The sequence below is a fragment of the Papio anubis genome, chromosome 3 (assembly GCF_008728515.1).
Source record: "Papio anubis isolate 15944 chromosome 3, Panubis1.0, whole genome shotgun sequence".
NCBI classification, from domain to species: domain Eukaryota; kingdom Metazoa; phylum Chordata; class Mammalia; order Primates; family Cercopithecidae; genus Papio; species Papio anubis.
This window is the reverse complement of record NC_044978.1, coordinates 36,986,325-37,008,702: the sequence shown is the minus strand read 5'-3', so window position 1 is coordinate 37,008,702 and position 22,378 is coordinate 36,986,325. Positions and strand designations below refer to the sequence as shown.

The 22,378-nt window shown below is 33.1% G+C and overlaps 1 protein-coding gene across 6 annotated transcripts in view; it reads right to left on the bottom strand.

Annotated features, from left to right (window-relative positions):
* The window catches only part of FBXW7 (F-box and WD repeat domain containing 7), a 209,928-nt gene that overhangs the window by 41,608 nt on the left and 145,942 nt on the right, over positions 1 to 22,378 (bottom strand). The window contains exon 4 of one of the 6 annotated variants that reach the window (XM_009207702.4): positions 20,016 to 20,193. The exons of the other annotated variants lie outside the window; for them this stretch is intronic. Coding sequence (XP_009205966.1) covers positions 20,016 to 20,193 — 178 coding nt within the window. The remainder of the gene's footprint in view (positions 1 to 20,015; positions 20,194 to 22,378) is intronic. 6 annotated transcript variants of the gene reach the window in all.

Sequence of the window (22,378 nt, the reverse complement as noted above, 5' to 3'; positions counted from 1 at the left end):
AATCATCACGATCACAACATAAACAGCAAAGATTAAAATTAAGTGGTATTTTCTAAGATATTTTTAGTCACCTGACTTTTATTAAACCATTGCAATAAACAGATTTTGTTAGACTAAGATGTAACTTACCCCCTACAAATCCATTTATTTCAAACACTTTAACTTTGTGAGATTCACAATATCTGTGTATTATATATAGTAGCACAGAAAAAGCTAGTGACTGAGAGCAATTCATGTGAGCCTCTAACTCCAAATTCCATTATATTATCAATCTCATCCAAATGAATCCTGAGTCATATAATGATTCTCCATTTTCTAAACAATAAAACAAGAGGAAGAAAAAATTAAGCAGTGATTCAAATGTTATATTTTTAGATCTAGATCTACCACATTTTAGAAATATTTGTCCAGGGTTACTAAAAGCCAAGCACTAAGCAAAAAAGATGCAAAAATTGAGCAAGATGTAGTATCTATCCCGAAAGCACTCCCAACTCAGGAGGGAAGGACAGGCAAGTCAATAAAAAATGACAAATCCATTTGACTAATAAGTGAAACTGCTTAATTTGTACGACAGTATGTACAACTAGAAAGAGGAAGAGATAATATTTTCAAGAAATGCACATGGCAATATTTTAAACCAAACGTATATAGCAAAAATAAACACTAGATTTTAAACTGACCTGAATGCTCTTTCAGTGTCCACTATCAAAGATGCTGCAAACTTTATTCCAGTTTGTATAAGCAACTCCTTTTCAAAAAGATGTTTTCTTAAGAATACAATGTATACAGGGAAGGAAACTCACTATATGTCAGGCACTCTTCCTAGGTGTTTTTCTTACATTAACTCAATGAAATGGGTTAACAACTTTCTGCAGAAGGTACTATTATTGTCTCTATTTTACGGATGAGGAAAGAGGCACACAGTTTTAAGTGACCCCCAAGGTCACTTAAGGTAGATGGGATTTGAACCTAAGGAAGTCTTGGTCTTCAGTTTACAAAAAAATAAAAATAGAGTTCTCTATATACAAAGCAAGAAATACTGGCAGTTTAAATATCTCTAAGATGTTTTCTTAGCTATTTCAGTATGCAAATGTGTGATGTGCATATGAAATCCACACTAGAGCCACTGCAGACTCGCAGAAAGAAGAGACAGACTATGCAGCTAATTGTGTACTGTGATACACTTTATTTCTGGGAATTCACCAGGAGCAGCTTGACGACAAGTTAATATACTACTGTCAGTGGCTCCACTTGGTTAAGAACTGCTCTCATAATCTGTGACATTATAGTGACGCCAGGCAGTCATCAGTGGGCATACTGGAAGAAACACAAGACATGGGTTTTACTTCCTTTTCCCAAACCCTCTCAGGACTTCTGTATCTTACTCTCCTTCTCATGTCCTATGCTTTATTTTCCTAAAATAGGAAATAATGAAACAGAGCTGAAAACACAAACATCAAAGGATCTCCAATGGACTGTGCTTTCAAGAAAGCTACTAGGTTTTTTCCTCCTTACCAAAATGATTTGAACCCTATGGAAAACTGACAAAAGTTATGTATCATAACATTTACGAAAGAAACTGCTTCAAATGCTCTTTGTTGATTACTCCAACCCAAATACACTTAACAAGGGACTATGACTTCTTCATTGAAAATTCTTTTAGTACACAGCCTTAAAATACTTGACTTACTGAGTAGTAACATATTCACAGGATTTTCCTTCTGAATATATAGAGCACATGCTTTTCAATATGTGGCTATCGTTTGGGCCCTGTTTCTTAACTTCATTACATAAGGCCTTTTTAAGAGCCAATCCATCTTTAATAATTGTCCACTTGATCCATGTGTGGTTATCATTCCTAGCAGTGAACATCTGTATTGATACATATGTATCTCTGTGATTCTATCCTATACTTTATTGTCTCAAGTATCTCTACAATTATATTCTACCTAGGATACACAATTATAACAAATGCAAATTTATATGGTTATCTTAGTCTGCCACAGACACTCTCATTCATTCAATATAATAGTCACTTAGTTGCCTAACATAAGCAAAACTAAGTCTTGTGTCTGTCTCATGGCTGGAGTTCACAGCATAGTGGGCAAGATAATGAGACAAAACAAAGCAAAACTGCAACTATGGTAAATGCTGCAGTGTTCAAAGAGTGTTAAGAATGTTAAGGTTTTTCACCTAGTCTGTAGGTTCAGAGAAGGCATCTTCTCTCTGAATAAATGACTGAGCTAGGTTTGGGGCAGGGAGGGGTAACCACCTATAGCTAGAGGTAGTATGGCAGGTGTAAGATGAGGCTGAAGAAGTAGACAAGGGAGAGATTATCTAAGACCTCAAAGGATTTTGGGTTTTACCATAAGAGTAATGAAAAGCTAATGCTGGATATTAGTTAAGAAAAAGACATAATCAGATGTATTTCTTGAAAAAAATCATTCAGAGTGTAATGTTGAAAATAGATAGAATGGCAGTGATTTGAGAGTAGATGTGGAGAGGCTGTGTGAGGAAGTTATTCCGCAAGACCAGGCAAGAGATAATGATGGCTTTGATTAGCTAGGTAGAAACAGAGATGCATAGGAGTGGGCGGTTAAGAGACATTTAGGACATCAAACTGATAGGATGACCCACACAAATGGGTCATGCATGGCAAGTAAAAAAGAGGAAGGTATCAAAGATAACACCTATTTTCTCACTTGTGCAACTGGATAACAAGGACTGTGTTAGTTGGTTATTTTTGTTTTCTGGGGACCAGGGGTGAGGAGGATCTTGAGATATCTTGGAGATAACCAGGTATCCAAATCTCATGCTCCAACTGGTTCTGGCCCAGAAGGTAGGTCTGGGCTGGAAATGAAAATATGTGAATTATCTGTATATAGGCTATCTCTGATTTCCCAGTGCTTGAAGCCAACACCTTGTTACAGTGTGAGCACATTAAATATGTGTCTATCTACTCCAATAGACTGTAAGTTCCATGAGGGCAGTATTTTGATTCTGTTTTGATTCTTGTTGTATCTCAGCTCCTCACATAGTTTCTGCATAGAGTAGGGTACCAACAAAAAATATTTATATGAGATAATTAGCAACTTAAGACATACTCTGATCAACAATGGTAGAACTATAGAAATAATAGAAAATTGTTAATTTTCAACACAATTTTAAAAACACAATTTTCTTATTTTCTAAATAAGAAATGATGTAGGTGAACAATACATTTTACAGGTTTCTCATTTTATAATTATATTGTATATTGTTTTTAATATATTCCCCCCCTCAGGGAAAAGTCATAAAAGTATTTCTAGATATTTATCAGTTATACAGTCCAAATACAAATTAAATTGGAAGAAAATAAGTTTGATGTGCAATAAAAATGCAACTTTACGTACCTTTAAAATGCCCAACAGAATCTAAACTTTCACTATTAAAAGGAATACACAGTTTTAGTAATGTTTGTTAAAGTACACCACTTCCCACAGATCTCATTAAAATCATTTTATTTATTCATAGTTATTAACTTCACAGGCAATATTTTGTACCTCCATTTTACTGACAAGAAATCTGAAGCATGAGTTTCTGAGTTACCAAAAGTGTTGTAACTTATATTAGCTTTAAAAACTAAATGCAAATCAAAACCACAATGAGATACCATCCCACACCAGTTAGAATGGCGATCATTAAAACGTCAGGAAACAACAGGTGCTGGAGAGGATGTGGAGAAACAGGAATGCTTTTACACTGTTGGTAGGACTGTAAACTAGTTCAACCATTTTGGAAGACAATGTGGCGATTCCTCAAGGATCTAGAACTAGAAATACCATTTGACCCAGCCATCCCATTACTGGGTATATACACAATGGATTATAAATCATGCTACAATAAAGACACATGCACACGTATGTTTATTGCGGCATTATTCACAATAGCAAAGACTTGGAACCAACCCAAATGTCCATCAATGATAGACTGGATTAAGAAAACGTGGCAAATGTACACCATGGAATACTATGCAGCCATAAAAAGGATGAGTTCATGTCCTTTGAAGGGACATGGATGAAGCTGGAAACCATCATTCTGAGCAAACTATCGCAAGGACAGAAAACGAAACACCGCATGTTCTCACTCATAGGTGGGAATTGAACAATGAGAACACTTGGACACAGGACGGGGAACATCACACACTGGGGCCTGTCGTGGGGTGGGGGTATGGGGGAAGGATAGCATTAGGAGAAATATCTAATGTAAATGACAAGTTAATGGGTGCAGCAAACCAACATGGCACGTGTATACATATGTAACAAACCTGCACATTGTACACATGTACCCTAGAACTTAAAGTATTAAAAAAAAACTAGCTATACTTGTATATATTTCATATATATTATATATATTCACATTTTAATCTTTATGAAAAGAACAAGTTCTATTTCCTTTAAAATTAAATTGAATACTACCTATGTTACACGAAATTGCCTAGCTTTATTTTGCTTCAGTTGCTTTTCATTAGCATCTCCCATTGAGAGAGGATGTATCAAGAAACACTATAGTTAATAAAAAAGGGCCAAAAAGACTAAGATCCTACTAAAGTACTTTAATAAAAATGACAGTTATTTTAATTATACTTCATTCACTTTGGTTTTGTGAATATGCAAAATATGCAAGAAATATTTTTAACAATAGATACATTTCTGGGCATACCATTCACTTCTAACCTTGAATGCAGATAAAACATTCCTCAACTTAACATTCAACATAGTCAACACTAATTCAACATAGTCAACACTATACATATCGATATCTAAATCTTTAGTTTTCACTTTCTAATGAATATTCTAATATATGGAAACTGAAGAATGTTATTACCATTTTCACAAAGCATCTACACTTTTGTATATAGATGTAGACATTTTAAGTAAATATATTTAAGACTACAACAACACGAGTTGATGAACGATACTAGGTCACAGTATTAACGCTTTTAAAATTATACTAAAGAAAAAACATACTAATATAACATAAACAAGAAAAAAACTGGTAAGATTTTTTTTGGAGGAGGTATGGTTTGCCATTTATTACTTTTTTTGGTAAGAGTCGATCAATATTCTAAAAAGGTCTACAAAAAAGCTGAACAACCTCTCAAGCTCTAAATTCATGGCACTGACCTTAGACTTTCTCAGAATGATTTTTAATGCATTCTGTTATTAGTAAAACCTGTTCAAACACATGCCCCATCTGCCAGCACCCCATCTGCAAGAGAGCTTCTTATTCTTGTAGACATTACAACTTCTGCCTGCTTCCTTCTCTTCTCTACATACCAGCTGTATGGTAATGAGCATGAGCAGCTGAAAAATACTGCATGATAACAAAGCTAATATGAAAACAGCAGAACAGCACTTCCCTTCAATGAAGCAGTTGTAGCATGAACATAGCTGGTAAGCTATTAAATAGAGGTAGGGGGTTGTTAGAATTTTATTTCTATGTGTGCGGGATGCCTGTGTGTGTGGATGCATGCATGTGTGTGTGAAATATGGAATTTCTGTATAACACACAAATAACAAGAACCAAGAGAAGCACAGGGTACTAAAGAAAGGTCTAATTTTCCAAGTACTTTTGTTAAAATTCGTGAATCAGTTCTTTAAATGTTTTAAGTCTCAATTCTTATGTAGTAATAATATATCAGGTACAATTTTGACAAGATAGTTTTCAAATTTGTTAAAAAGTATGTTCCATTTCTTAATTACCAAATTTGGGGGCTTCAGTAGGAAAATGGTGCCAGGACTTAAAATTATAATGGAAACTATATACTAGACATTTTAGCAGCTAACATAATATGTAAATCAATAAAACATATTTTTAATTCTTATATAGCGATTTTTAAAATTCCAATTTAATGACATTTGAAACCAACACATTTACTCTGAACATCTGAGAATCTCCAAACAAAATACCAAGATGTCACATATAATTTTCTTCATGTAGGGAGACATAATGGGGTTAATTTTTACATATATGATAGTCACACTGAATGAATCTACATAATGTAAGTAGAACCAAATCACATTAACTTTTTATGTGCAGCATCTTTCCACTTAGAGAAGATTAAAAGTCACTCAGGAAACTGTTTAAGAAAAATTATTCAAAATTTGCGCCATGCATCTTCTTTCACTACTCGAAGAAACTAAAAATGAAAAAAATACTCAAAATCTCTATCATAAGTACTATTACATCAGGAGAATTAATTGTAATTTTTACCAACACATCTAAAAATGTCTTATGAGGGCTTCATAATAGTTACAGAACTCTTGTACATAACCATGCCTTCCATGGGTTATTTCATTTTATCCTTACAACAACCCTCTGTAAAAGGTACTATTATTAGCTCCATTTCACAGATGAGGCTTAGTAAGTGGTAGAACAAAGAACTTAAACCCAGGTCCAACTGACTCTACAGTCCATGCTCTTAGGCACTCTGCTTTTCTGATATGAACTCCACGAGGGTGATGGCTTGGATGTTTTGTTCACTGTTGTACTCTAAATGCCTAAAGCAGTCCGTGGTTCACAGGAGGTGTTGAATAAAGTGATTACATACATGGAAGAGATAACTGCTCAGTTGTCTTCTTTTAAATATTAAGTTGGGGGAAAGGTTACTATATTTTGTAATACAGTTTGTAATAACCTTAACCATTTTGATACTGAAAAAAAGATGTACCAATTAAAGAATCTTAAAAATAAGACTGTTCGGTAATCTCAGTTTTGCTCACTTGTCATATTGAAAAATTATGACTATAAATTCTCATTAACATTCATTTTGAAAGAATGACACAGAGTAAGAGCAAAACTGCACTGATTTTGGTATTTTCAGATTTTTATGAATTCATTTATTCTCATTTTTATTGTCAGACAATAAAAATGCATTTTTCCTTTTAACTAAACATATTCCTTGACTTCATATATAAATCAGGGCCAAGAGCTTTCATAATATAAGAGATTTTGTGTAATACACGTAAGAACACGAACTGAAAGAATAGTTTCAACTTAATGAAGTAGTACTAACCATTCTTTAAAAAAGCAAGATATAGTTATGTTATCTTACAGAAGAACAAACTTCTAACAGTAACACAGATTTTTAAAACTCACAAATTCAGACAAGATTTACAAAAACAGTACTATACTGCCCCTACATGTTCATATTAGTAGCAACAATGACATTTTAAAATCTAAAGTGATAATGTAGAGATTTCTATGGATTACTGAAAAGCTGTTTAAGCTGAAATTGTTCCCAAGTGAACTACATGAAATCACCCACACATAAAAATGTAATTAAATACCTCATAAGTTTCAATTTTCATGTTCAAGACTAGCAAAGGAGAAGAAATTTAAGAAAATTCCATTCAACATTACCATAAATTTTCTCAAATCCTCAAAACAGATTTTCCCATCATTATATGAGGATACTATAAAATAATCATAAACAAATGGCTAATTAGCCATGTGCTTTTGGGATAAATATTTAACCTTTTCTGTCTTTTTTATGTGTGGGGTGGGAAGTGCTACATTTACTTGAGGAAGAAAGTTCAACTTAAAAGTCTTGATTTAGTTGTGAGTAAATTCCTAAAGAATGCATACATGGAATTCCACCATAAAATTAATGTTTCAAGTTAATTATATCAAAATCTTACATGTATAGTGAATCACTGCAATGTTTTTAGCATTATCTACATTTGGAGTTGCGACTATCAATGGCCACTTTCAACTATTCTCTCTCTCAAAGAAAAACAAATACGCAAATAATGCCAATGTAGTAAGATGTACGTTTGAGAAATGATGGCTCTCCTAAGAAGAAAAGCCTGCTATTTTGTGGTTCAATAGCTCTGAAAAATATTCAGTATAGAAAAACAGAATTACAAAACCAGTATTAATATTTGAGAAAGACTCACTGCTTCCCCCATTCCTAAATTGCAATGAAGTTTATAAATATATAAACATAAGACACTATCAAAGTCACAAAAGAAAACTTTATTAATCTAAGATATGGACTTTAAAAAACCCTACTTTAATAATTTTACCCTTGATATTTTAGGAATAAAATAGTATACATATAAATAAGAGATGTGCTGCATCAATAGGTACTTGTGAAAGGAAGTAACTGAATTGAAACTGCTAACATTTAGAATGTCATTGGCTTTACCAAAAATGCTGGGCCTTTCCACTACTATTTCTATAGTAAAATTAACATCATATTAAAAAATGTTAAATTATATCTACCGTTATTTTTACCAAAATATAACAAATATAACACAAATATATATACCATAAATTTTATCTACCATTACATAACTAATTTATATGTGAGATACATGTTAGTTTATGCAAACTTCCATAGTGGCACGGAAAAAGGCAAGAAGTCTAATTCTGATCCAGGAATAATTCAGAAAGAAATCACTAGGCTGTGCTTGATAGAATTATTAAAAACACCAAAAGAAAATTGTTTTGCAAAAATATTTAAAAAAGGAGTTAAATGGAATCCTATTTATCCTTTCAGAGCATCAAAATAATATTTTGTTTGTAATAGATACTATCTAACAGTATTTGAAAACTGGCAGATTATATATTTCAATAAGGCCACTAACATAATTCTATCAAATCAGGTAAACTGTATGTACATGTATGTAGTTATATATACATATGAAAAAACTATAATACAAATTATCACCAAATGATTTAGGAATGAAAAGTGTATAATTTAATAAAGGAGCCTGATGACACACTATATGTTGGCACAAACTGTCTTATGCCTTGGAGGACTTCTCAGGACCACTAAAACATTGAAAGGACTTTTTTTCCCATTTTGTTCACTAATGTATCCCAAGTGCCTAGAACTGGGCCTGGCTATTAGTAGATGCTTATTTGTTGAATAAATTAATTAAGCTATGTTCATCTAATTTTGATATGTGACCATGAAATGTGGATGATGAGACAAGTCTCTAAGAGACATGAAGGCGTTTGTGGATTACTTAAGAGAAAGGTGTGCTGTCTTATTCATCTTTGTAACAGTAGCAACACACACAGAGTATGCATACTAAATATCAGCAGATTAAAATTAATTTTGTGGTGTTAATTTCCCATGAAAGTACTGGGACAATTTAAAAAAATGTGGTTGAGGTTCTCTACCCTCATTTAAAGAATAAGTCTATTAGCATGAGCTGCATTTTAATCACTGAAGAAAAGTAATATAAAAGCTCCAAACTATCATTGTATTATGTGGTTATAATAGCCTATAATTAGGTTAATAAACTTTAGGTACTCATCTATATATGTATGTTTTAAAATATTTAATATACATGTACTCAGAGACTCAAGATAAAGCTCAGACTACTGTGACATTTCAAAGTGTGTTCCGTTTTTTATGAGTGGGTGACAGTTGTAAAACTCTAAGGTCTCTGGATTTAGTTCCATGCTTTTGGAGACAGCTGTGTTCCTAAATTCAGAATATTCTGAATTGTAGAAAGGTAACAGAGTGCATATACTGTTTATTATAGAACACTTCCAGTATATCACACATTAATATTTCTCCAGCAAAATATATGAATATTTAGATAGATAATAAAGGTGACTGTTTTATGTTAGTTTGGGTTAGGTTTTGCTACCTTTATTTTTAAATTTCTAGTTTTCAGAGCATGCTGGATTTCTACTTTGCAGACAAGGGACTGTGGACTTATTTCACACTTGTTTACCTTGCCAGGAGCTTAGTTCCAAGTTTATTTTTAGCATATTTTTCATCTGTCTTCTATATTACAAGCCTTAACATTAAGTTAGTTTCTGTAAAACATAACTTAGTTTAAATTTACAAATTTAAATAGCCTTGCCCTTTGATGTCAAAATTATACAAATCGTTACCTAATTAAAAATTTGTTACATAAAAGACAAATTCATAGGAATTGTTTCCATAGTGTAATTACAGATTTACAAATCATGTGCTAAGTCGCTTTGTACTCATATCTGACAACTCAGGCACAACCCAATACTAAAACATCATCTGATGACAAAAACATATAGAAGGCAGTATTATCAGTAATTAGATATTGAGAACATCATAAATTGTTGGGAAAGGTGAGAATTATACATTTAAAATTCCAAGATTATATGGCAAAAGTTAACCCTTAAAACATATGGACACTAAGGGGCTGTTCAACAAATCCCTACTCCAGATCCGTATACTGCAGTAGCTGTGATGCTGGAATAAGATTGCTTGAATTAGTGTCCCAGCTACATTACTTACCAGCTAAGGGGCAAGAACCGTCCTCGGCCTGAGATTCCTTATGTGTAACAGGTATAATACAACATACTCCACAGGGTGATTTTAAGGATTAAATGGGTTTATGTATAGAAAGTAACTAGATTAGTGCCTCTTCTACATACCAAATCAGACTCTATTTTATTACCCTATTTTATTGTCATCAAAATATTAACAGTAGTATTTATTTTCTGTCTCCCTAAACTAGAATCTAAGCTCCACGAGGGCATGGCCTTTGTCTGTCAAGTTCACTGTTATATCTCCAGGTTCTAGGAAAGTTCTCCACTCTAGGTGCTCAACACATATTTTTTTAGCTGACATTAACATTAATAAATTGATGACAAATGTGATTTGCAGCAGTATAATTAATATGAAAAAACATAAGTCATGATCCCAAGCAATGATACAAGTTCCCTCTATCAGTCCTCTGATCACCTACTTAGCAAACATCTTCATGTTTTAATTCAAGGTTACTGTGAAGCCCTTCCTGAACCACTCATATTGAGCTCTGGGTGCCTCCTCATACCCCCACAGTACTTTGTACGTAGGTCCATTTAAGCAATTATTATTTTGTACTATAATGGTTTGTTTCTAGTTTTATCACTGTGACTTTTCATTTGTGCATGGGCATGGGGGATCATCATCTTATTTATAGCCGGTGGCTGGCACAACACAGAGAATGCAAAGAAAACTGACAATTATATTGCTTACTCATGTTGATGCATCATGTGTGAAACATTCTTAAAGAGAAAAAGACCAAAGGATCTGAAATAGAATGATCTGATATGTGGTAACTAACAGTAATTAATGCCTTTATTGATAAAGTAAGTAGTGACCATAAAAAACATCAAAGGATCTAGAAATGTTTATATTTTCCAAGTACCAATGGAAGATATATGCAAGGAAGAGAAGCTTAGAAAGCCACATTTTAGTTTCCTCACTCAAACAAACAAACAAACAAAAACAAAATAAAAAAAACCCCACCACAAAACAGGTACCCTATCAAATTCCTTCTCTAAATTTGTTCATACCACCACCCTATTCTTTCTTCTCTTCAAAGTACTATATTTTTTTCTCTATTTTAGCATTTTCTGATATTTAGGAGCTAATCTAGACTGCCAAAAGTACCACCTAAATGACTATACCGTGTGTGTTTCTTTTTCATTTTCAAAATTAGTAAGCAGTAATTACTTTTAAAATTAAGTGTCAAACTGTATCTGAGTTTCGTTAAATTTAGAAAATGAAATATTCAAAATCACAGCTGCACAGTCATTTAAAAACATTTAGTAAACAAAAACATGCCACATTCTTACAGCACAAAAATTCCTTAAAGATTTTTCCAAGTTTAACAGACACTTCAATGAATCAGCCATACAAATATTTATACTAACTTTCTCCTAAATATCTCTGGAAGCATAAAAAGGTATTAAAAATAACCTCTGAATTGTAAGAGTTTATAACCTAACCAACGAGGTATCTATACTAAGTTGTCATATAACATCATTGAGCAGCCCATATAGTATGCCTAGGGACCAAAGATAACAGCAATAATTGCAATATGTTTCATTTAATGGATGAGGACAACAGTGGATGAAATCAGTGCCAGAAGGGAGGTTTCAAGAGAGAGGTAAGCTGGACCATGAGGTCATGGAAAGGATATAGAAAAACAGAGGCACAAATGTAACCAGTAGATACCAAATAGACTACTTACAGGAGAGGAGGGGATGATGCTGGCTTTTAAAAGGTTTTACATTTCTGTATGTTAAGGAGATATCAATATATTTTTACTTGGCTAAGAGTTCCATGAAAGTGATGTTGAGTTTCATGAAATCCCTTTTAGTCATCAAGGCATTTTAGAAGAGGAGACTTGCTACAACTATTTTAAATGAGAATTAATCATAGCTAGACTAGAATTTTGTTTTGTTTTGTTTTTAAGGCAAACCAGGATTGGGGCTAAATGACAAAGCTATGACAGAAATGTAATGCTAAGTAACAGTGCTATATGAAACAGGCAAGTATTTCTGGCAGCTGCTCCTGCTAGCATGAGAAGTACTCTTACAGTAGAGATTATTAATAGCTATATACTTTGGGAGAGGTTGTCACTTACACTGTAAAGATACCACGCTAAAATTCAGAAATGTAAAAGTATAATCTAATGTGACAAAAACTGAGACAACCATAAGAAGACTCGCCGTATAAAAAATACGTTGAATCAATAATAAATTATCAAATCATACATGTGGGTCATCTATTTAGATAAAAACACAGATCACAGTATTAAAACCATGAGAACTGAAGAAAATTACAGTTGAAAATAATATAGGTGACAAGTCTATGGCAAATATTATCTCCTATAAGAATAAAAAATATCATTACCAAGAGTGACAAACAATTTTTTAATCAATTAATATATTTTCCTTATGAGGCCTTGGTGGGATTGTAAACTAGTTCAACCATTATGGAAAACAGTATGGCGATTCCTCAAGGATCTAGAACTAGATGTACCATATGACCCAGCCATCCCATTACTGGGTATATACCCAAAGGATTATAAATCATGCTGCTATAAAGACACATGCACACGTTATGTTTACTGCGGCACTATTCACAATAGCAAAGACTTGGAATCAACCCAAATGTCCATCAGTGACAGACTGGATTAAGAAAATGTGGCACATATACACCATGGAATACTATGCAGCCATAAAAAAGGATGAGTTCGTGTCCTTTGTAGGGATATGGATGCAGCTGGAAACCATCATTCTTAGCAAACTATCACAAGAACAGAAAACCAAACACCGCATGTTCTCACTCATAGGTGGGAACCGAACAATGAGATCACTTGGACTCGGGAAGGGGGACATCACACACCAGGGCCTATCACGGGGATGGGGGAGGGGGGAGGGATTGCATTGGGAGTTATACCTGATGTAAATGACGAGTTGATGGGTGCTGACGAGTTGATGGGTGCAGCACAGCAACATGGCACAAGTATACATATGTAACAAACCTGCATGTTATGCACATGTACCCTAGAACTTAAAGTATAATAATAATAAAAAATAAATTAAAAAAAAAAAGAGGCCTTAAGTAAAAGCACATATTGTTATTTTCTCAAAATGAAAATTCAGTTCATAGAAAACCTAGAAAAACAAACATGGAAGTATAATGATACAGTATCAGCTAAGTAAAGTCCACAGAACTTTGCCATAAGAATAAATGTTCTTTAAACTATAATTTGTCTTGTAACAACATTAGAAACCCCATGTTGTTTTTGAACTGATACAATTTTTTCTGAAAAAATTTAATAATATTTTTCAAGAATTTAAGGAAGTTCATACTCCTTGACCCAATAAAACTAATTCTAGAAATCTGTGTACAGTGATGTGGTTAAATTTGTGTGTAACAATGTTCAAAGTAGGTCACAATCTAAATCAACAATAGTGAAAAATATGATATATTTATATGGCAGATTATACACTTTTGAATACCTACAGCCATGGGAAAATACTAGCAGTATATTAAAAATGAATTAAGGTGACAGTTTTATTTTAAAAATTATATGCTTAAAATCCTCATTGTGGTTATTTCTGACCAGTGAGATTACTAATAATTCAGGAAACTGTAAAGACAAGTGTCTTTTCTACATTATATATTTAACATGTCTAACAGCGTTATGAAGAGAAGTAAAAGATATTAAATATTGGAGGGAAATAAAAATTCATTATATAGCCATTGAACTCAGACTTTGGAGGACATTAAATTACCAAATTTGAGAGAGTAATAATTCTTTACCAACAGAGCTTATGATGGTCAGTGTTCTGGGCATGTACAAAATCTTCATATTAATGAAAATTTTATTGTAGAATAATTAGAGATGTTATTTTCTGAAACAAAAGCAGCACGACTGTTTACTAATCCTAGCAGACCTTGCTGAAAAGTTCTAACGAACTCAACAGTCTACTACAGGAGCATAATAGATTAAAATTACACACCCCTTGAACTAACTGAAGTTTATACATACAAAAACAACAAATTAGGTTATGTCTGAATGAGAAGACTAAAATTTTGAATGCAGGCTTGATTATTATCATGAACAACTGAACAATGAAGAAAAACCTGAACCTAATGCAGTATTGCTGAGAGGTGCTGTGTTTTTTTTTTTTTTTTTTGGTCATAATTGTCAAACATACTAATTGATTAACCGATGAGAATGGTACTGCATTGTCTTTTGAGGATAGTCACCTGTTAGGTACCCTGTTCTCAGTTGCCTGACCCCGGACCCTGAAGTATCACCCCTCAGTTTACAAAAAGACACAGGACAAACATGCATACAGTCTGAATATTTCCAGTTTTTTCATGACTAAAACTGTTACATAATCTGTGGGATAACTTTATAAGTAAACAAACAAACAACAACAAAAAAACTTAAAAGAGATTACACAAAAAATTTTAAATTTATAAAGGGACCGTGCTACAAAAATTATTTGTAAGTCAATTGTTTGAAACTTTGTATTGTCTCATAGAAGCAATGTCAACAGCAATAGGCCCTCAGACTAACTCTACAAAACACTAATAGTTGAAAAGTGTTAAGTTCATAAGGAAAAAAAATGTATATGTTACAGAGCATAGTAAAAGAAGAGCTAGTACCTGCAGCATTAGAGAGTCCTGAGATTAAATACCAGCGTTACGAACTGCCTGGAAAACTGGGAGAGTTATTAACTTGTCTGAGAATCAGTTTTCTCATCTACTGAATGGAGATAAAACTTACATTGTTTCATTAACATTTAAACTATTTAAGGATTAAATAAATGAAAATATACAAAGTAGCTGAAGAGTACCTAGAATACATAGTTGGCTCTTAAAATGATGGAAATCATCAATACCATTATTATACCATACATTTAGAAGATAAGTAATAAAAAGCAGTATGTTAAAATTCTAGTGATTAGGCCAGGCACGGTGGCTCTACCTCTAATCCCAGCCCTCTGGGAGACCAAAGGAGGTGGATCAACTGCAGTCAGGAGTTCGAAACCAGCCTGGCCAATATGGTGAAACCCTATCTTTACTAAAAATACCAAAAAGAAAAAAAAAAAAAAATAGCTGGGCGTGGTGATAGGCACCTATAGTCCCAGCTACTCAGGAGGCTGCAGCAGGATAATCGCTTGAACCTGGAAGGAGAAGGTTGCAGTGAGCTGACATCGCACCAGCCTGGGAGACAGAGTGAGACTCTGTCTCAAAATAAAAACAAAACAAAACAAAACAAAAATAAATAAATAAATAAATAAATAAATAAATAAATTTAGAGTAATTAGATACACAAAAATAAAATTCTTCCTCCCACAAAAACAAAAGAATTAGAGAAAATGAGTCTTATAAAGGAAAGTAATGGCTTAAAGCTCCAGAACCCCATTCTAAAAACTCACCATAAAATGAAACTTACACATAAGCAAAAAGCTGTATGCAAAAGAAAATTAGTTTACTACAGTACTGTTGTAACAGTAAAAACCTGTTTTTCACTGTTTTTATAAATAACATTTTATTAAAACACAGTCCTGCGTATTTGTTTAAGTACTGTCTGTGGCTGCTTTCATGATAGAAAGGCAGAGAGAGCTGAGTGCAACAGAGGCCAACTACACAGTCCACAAAGCCTAAAACATTTACTGACCCTTTGCAGAAAAAGCATATGGACTCCTGATTTAAGATGACGATACATAAGACGTGACTGTAATACTTTTTCAAATGACACACAAATATTCTACTTTTATTTCTATTTTTATTTTAAAGAAAAATAATTTTAAGTACGGTACTTGGAATATAATTTGATATAGAATATAATCACTATGAAATTGTTTTCAACTACTGGAAACATCAGTTGTTTATCTCACTACTTCCTGAGTTTCTGGGTCTCAGATGCATAAATCCTTGTCCTTTATCTGTGCGCCACCCTTTCCACCAAAGCTCTAGCCCATTCTCTCCTGTGTTGCTGCTGCCTATGCTACACAAACTCAAGAATATATGAGGCCCTCTAAATACAATATTTGTCTGTAAACCAGCACAGTCAAACCTGATATATTTAAGTCCCAAATAAACCAACAATTGCATGTCATTTGGAAATATCTACTAAAATAGTAACACTGAAGAATAATTTTAAGAGAGTATTCTAAATGCTTGAAAGTGCTCCAGACAAAAAAAAAAAAATGAGTCAAGAGATGAAATTTACACATTAAAAGTCCATTTTCTTTCAACATACAATCATTATGCCGGGCATGGTGGCTCATGCCTGTAGTCCCAGCACTTGGGAGCCTGAGGCGAGCAGATAATACGTTTGAGTCCAGGAGTTCAAGACCAGCCTAGGCAACATGGTGAAACCCCATCTCTACAAAAATACAAAAATTAGCCAGGTGCAGTGGCGTGTGCCTGTAGTCCCAGCTGCTTGGGAGGCTGAGGTGGGAGGATCTCTTACGCCCAGGAGGTGAAGGCTGCAGTGAGCCGAGATGGCACCACTACACTCCAGCCTGGGAGACAGAGTGAGACACTGTCTTGCAAAAAGCAAAACAAAAAACCATGCAATTATTAGATGTAAGATGCATCTTAATATAATTTCTCTTATTACTAGAGAGAAAAAAATGTTGCTAGGTAAGCTATCTAGTGCCATCAAGATGTATCCTTATTTCACATATGCTTACAATGTGAAAAAATAATGCATCTTAGGATTTAAGAAATATAACATTACTATAATTAGGAATTCTAATTTCAAATAAAAAAGTTATTTTTCTATAACCTATAAAATAACTAGTTATTTTAAATATCTTTACCTAGTTAATTTATAGGTTAAATTATTTTTTTCCTGTAAAACTTCTCTTCCCTTAAAAGACAACCAAGGCTTTTAGTTAAAAATTATATTCCCAAATTTTTCTGATACTAAGAAATACCCACAGAACTTATTTTTAGTAAGTACTGAGTTGATACTTATGACCAGGAAAATCTGAGAAAACATGAACAAATTATGAGTTTTAAGACTAAAAACATTTTTTCTTTCTCTCTGCTAATTTTAGCTTTTATTGAGAGGCAAGGTCTCTGTCACCCAAGCTGGAGTGCAGTGGTGCCATCACAGCTCACTGTAACCTCGAACTCCTGGGTTCAAGAAATCCTCCAACCTTGGCCTCCCAAAGTGTTGGGATTACAGGTGTGACCCACCATGCCTGGCCTAAAAATATTTTCATTTGAAGGTAAATGATTAATAGCTAGGTTGCTATTTATTTACTGTTGTTAGTATTAAATCCAATGCTTATAAATTATCTCAAATGAGCAACTAGAATAATTTATATAATACATTAACTACCAGTACTAATATTACACTTAATAGTAAGGTAAATTAATTTCCTGAAAATATTTGAAGAGATATAAATTGAAGTTATAGTTATTACTATCTTAAAACTTTTTCCACTATTTTCAAACTTTTTTTATTTTGTGCAAAATATGAACTGTGCAAACATTAACTTGATTCAGTATCTATGATGACTGGAAGGAGAATATCATGCTTTCAAATCCTAATAGATCAAGACTGCATATAGTCTCATAAGCAGTAACTACAGATTACATTCAGCTCACGACTTGGAAAAATGTGGTCTGCAAAATACAGAAGAGTGTTTGCTTTGTGTGCTTTGCTGTCAATGTGTATAGCAATCTGCTTGAAAGAAAGTAAAACTACCCAACGTAAAAGTCATACAATATGTCAGTTACAAAATATTATTAATTATAACATATTAAAAATATCTTTAAAATTTCTAATAAAGAAAAATGTGAAAGTAACAAAGAAAATGTAAATCAACTAACCATTTGCAAAAAGGAAAGAAAGGATATAATTTCGCAACCCCTCTAATATTTCTAGTAGTCAGAGTCAATGAGTTATGCAATAGTAAATTATTGGCAGGCAGGCTAAACTTCAATGTGTTCATTTTGTTTTTTAAATATCTTCTAAAAATTTTTTAGTACGAATTTCATTTTTAATATTTAGTTTTATTCTGCAATTATAACTGCAAGGCTGTAACTATAATTTAACATAACACAGTAACCTAGAAAAGTCAAATTAAATAGTGACCCCAGAAAGCCCTCAGGGAAGCCTTACAGTTCTCTATTAATTTATCTTACAGAATCTTCTCCTATGCCTTTTAAACTTAATGTCTATGTTAGAAGACAAAGATAGGAAATATATACTGTAACATAATGAAGTAATCTCCCATATGTATTTAAGTTTATTAAAAATATTCAATAAAAAGAAAATTAACTTGATTAATATCTTAACCCTTTAATTTTAAAAAGCCCTACACTTCTTTTTCTCAATTTTTAAATTTATTTTATTGGTATTTTGTTTTACAGAGCTATAAGATAATAAATTAGTCTATTAGTAACTTTAAAGCTATTAGAGGCCTCTGTAAAATGCTCAAATCAGAGCAGTGACCTCATTCAGAAGAAGCCATTAAAATGATAAGGTGAAAGCAGACAAAATAAAAGAAACACTTTCTTAAAACAGTAAAGTACAAAAGAAACAAGAGGGTGCTGGGGATATTTGTATTCTGTTTTCAATGTTTAAATTGTATTACATTTTAACCTCATGCAAAAGTTTTCCAACATGGCTGCCACTTGTTTGGAGTAGAAGTGGAAACTACTCAAAAAGAACTAAGCTAATTAGAAAATGTGTTTTTATGAAGGTTAAGTTCCAGCAAATAGAAGATTCTCTTTATTAAGGAGGAAAAATATTCTTCCAGTGTTATGGATTATTCTATTTAATAGAATATTTCCCTTTAGCTAAAAGAAAAAGTACAATACAATTATGTATCGATTAAAAACAAAATAAAACTTTAAGGAACGCACAAAAAGATAGAACCCTAACAGTGTTGATATACACAAATACAGTCATTTAATCCCAAGCAGTGGTTGGTTTTTTGTTTCAGGCTAATAAACCTATGTTAGATCTAAAAATATATTACTCTAATAAATAATATGAAACTGGCAATTTCAATTAACCCAGGAAATACAAAAAATTGCTCATGTTAACAGGGTTAAAACTTGTTGACCGGGGGAGAAGAGTACGTAATCCTGAGAAACATCCAATAGACCACACAAGTTCTACAAAATGTTTGTGAGTTCAGGATTGTCTATATATAAACCATATCGTGACTGCCACACAATAGCATGCTATTTTTATTTTATATAACAGCAAAAAGTAGTGTTCCTATTAAGTTCAAATATAAAGAATAGCAATTTAAAAAAAATACAGCTTAAGAGGCCAAAGAAGCCTAAGGATTTAGAATACCTTTTAACGAATGAAATTTCAGCTATATTTCCCATGTATAAGGAGAATACCATCAACTTTTTGCCTTTCATGCAAAATAAAAACTACAAATTTATAGTGTTAATATTTGTCAACGTATTTCAAAATATACCTTTTTACATTTACTAATTTTAGATAAATCTGCAGGATTCTAATTTCATGAAAAATAAACGAGACAAAAAGGTGAACTGGGTAACCCTATCTTCTAGGATCTATATCATATTATAAAACTATCACTTATATAAGTGTTTACTGGCTACATAATGCATTGATAGTTTTAATTTTAAATATCAATTGAAATTTGAGGCATCTCTTCACTGAAAGAGGCCAAAGTACTTCATTTAAATAAACATTCATATTTTTCAAATGTGTGAGACTTACCCGTCTTCGACAAAAAGGGAGGCCTTGGGCAATGATGCTAATGCTAAATATCTTCATCACAGTTTGATGTGGTAGAGGCTCTTTTGCACTTTTAAGATCAACAGGAACCAAGCCATGGTTTAGAGTAGCTTTTCCCGGTTTTGACATTTTAAAACTCCTCTTGGTTGACGAATACTCTCTACATGTAATACAGGCACATTACTAAGTAAAGCTCTAACCACTAAATTTAAAAAATATATATTTATTAATAGTTTTTAAAAAGGCTGAGAACCCAAGGCCTGCTGCTTTTGTCTTTCAACCTTCTCCTACCAAATGTCCTGACCTGTCTGAGGCTTGGTGAAGTGCAAACTATCCTAGAATAGCCAGGAATTATAAACTACTGAAGTGAAAGCTCCTGCTCCTGCCAGTCAAACAGCTGGTGAACCTCTCATACAAAGTCAGTAATGTGAACACAACCAAAGCAGGGCTATGCTGTAAGGTCCCTTTTAATATTTCTCCAACTAACTAACCTAAGAGTGTTTCCTAGAAAGTGAAAGTAAATTTTTACTTAAAAAAATAAAAAAAAACAAACATTGTATCCTGAGTATCTATTAAGTCTTCCTTATCCAAATGTCAGCATTAATATTTTAGGAATGTTTTGAATTGTGTTTCAAATTTAAGGATGGTGTTTACGTATGGTTAAAAAAACCCCACACATACATGTTTGTTCTACCTTAGATATATTATAATAAGCATTATTTTCAAGTGTGTGCTCTCTTTCCCTTTTCCATACACACCATTCTTTATCTCATACTCACTAGACATTAAATACCGTACACTCTGGTTCTCTAATGGCTGTTAATACACACTTCAGATTAATCTTCGTACTAGAGTTTTCAATTGTCAATCTCTTTAATTCTGAAAAACTTATTAATTATACTTGAAAGTTTAACAGTCACCCAATTGATTAAAGACATGTAAAAAGTGTATTTATTTATAAAGTAATCTATGATGGGAAGTAATTATAGTAAAATGGAGAGTAACTAGCCGGTCCATTGCAAATCCCTAGTGCCTAGTTTCTCCTTCATAGTATGGTCTGATAAATCTTCCTAAAACACAGAGAGGGGATACAGTGTGCCATTTACTCCTTAGGAACCTTCAATGGTTCTCCAAGGCCTAAGATAAAGTCTGGAGATGAAGACTCTCCTTGAAGTGGCGCCAAACTAAACTTTCCAGCATTATCTCAAATATTTCCCTAAATTAACCACTTGTGCAAGTATTAATTAATCTTTATACTATAATCCATATTTCTAATAGATAGTAGATAATAATTGTGAACTAACTGTTCACAGTGCTCAATCAACTATTCTCTCTTTCCATTCTATATTTCTTCTTCCAACAGCCAGTCAGCTCCAGTTAACTCTCCTTCCAACTTTTAACTTCCAAGCTTTTACGGAGTTTTACAGCAGGAATTTTGACAAAGACAAGAGAGGATTTGAAAGGAGAAAGTTAGAAATGGGTGATTTCTTTTTGACTTTGGAAAGATTGGCATCGCTAAATATTAAAGCAGGCTGCTGGGAAGGCAATGCATATACACGAAATAGTCCCATTCCTACTAGTAGACCTTTCTCTTATACCACAATTTAAAATGTAGTTAAAAATGCAAAATCATTGGTATCAATGCTACACAAAAACAGATTTCTCCAAAGATATGTAAATGGGCCACAGGCACATGAAAAGATGCTCAACATCACTAATTAGGGAAATGTAAATCAAAGCCACAATGTGTTACCACTTCACATCCATTAGGATGGTTTTAAAACAAAACAAAACAGTAAACAACAAGCACGGGCTAGGATGTGGGGATATCAGAACCCTTGTGCATCCTTCGTGGCAATGTGAAATGAATGTAACTGCTGTGGAAAATAGTGTGGCAGTTCCTCAACAAATTAAACATAAAATCAGCACATGATGCAGCATTTCCATTTCTGAGTATATACCCTAAATAATTAAAAGCAGAGACTTGAACAGATACCTGTATACACATGCTTATAGCAGCATTATTAACAATAGCCAAAAGGTAGAAGCAACTCAAGTCTCAATTGATGAATGAATAAACAAAATGTGACATATACAAACAAGGGAACATTATTCAGCTCTGAAAAAGAAGGAAATTCTGACATATGTTACAACATGCATGAACCTATTAGGTTAATAGTAGAGGGTAAGGCAAGATTGGTAAGATTTGCTGCAGATCACCAGAAGGCTATTAATGGAAGTAGAGTCTGGAGCCCTCGGGAAAGTATTATGATGCGACTATGAGTCCGTTCGTAATTTGAGTTTGCTAGGCAAAATAGTATGGAAGAAGTGAGTCCATGGGCGAT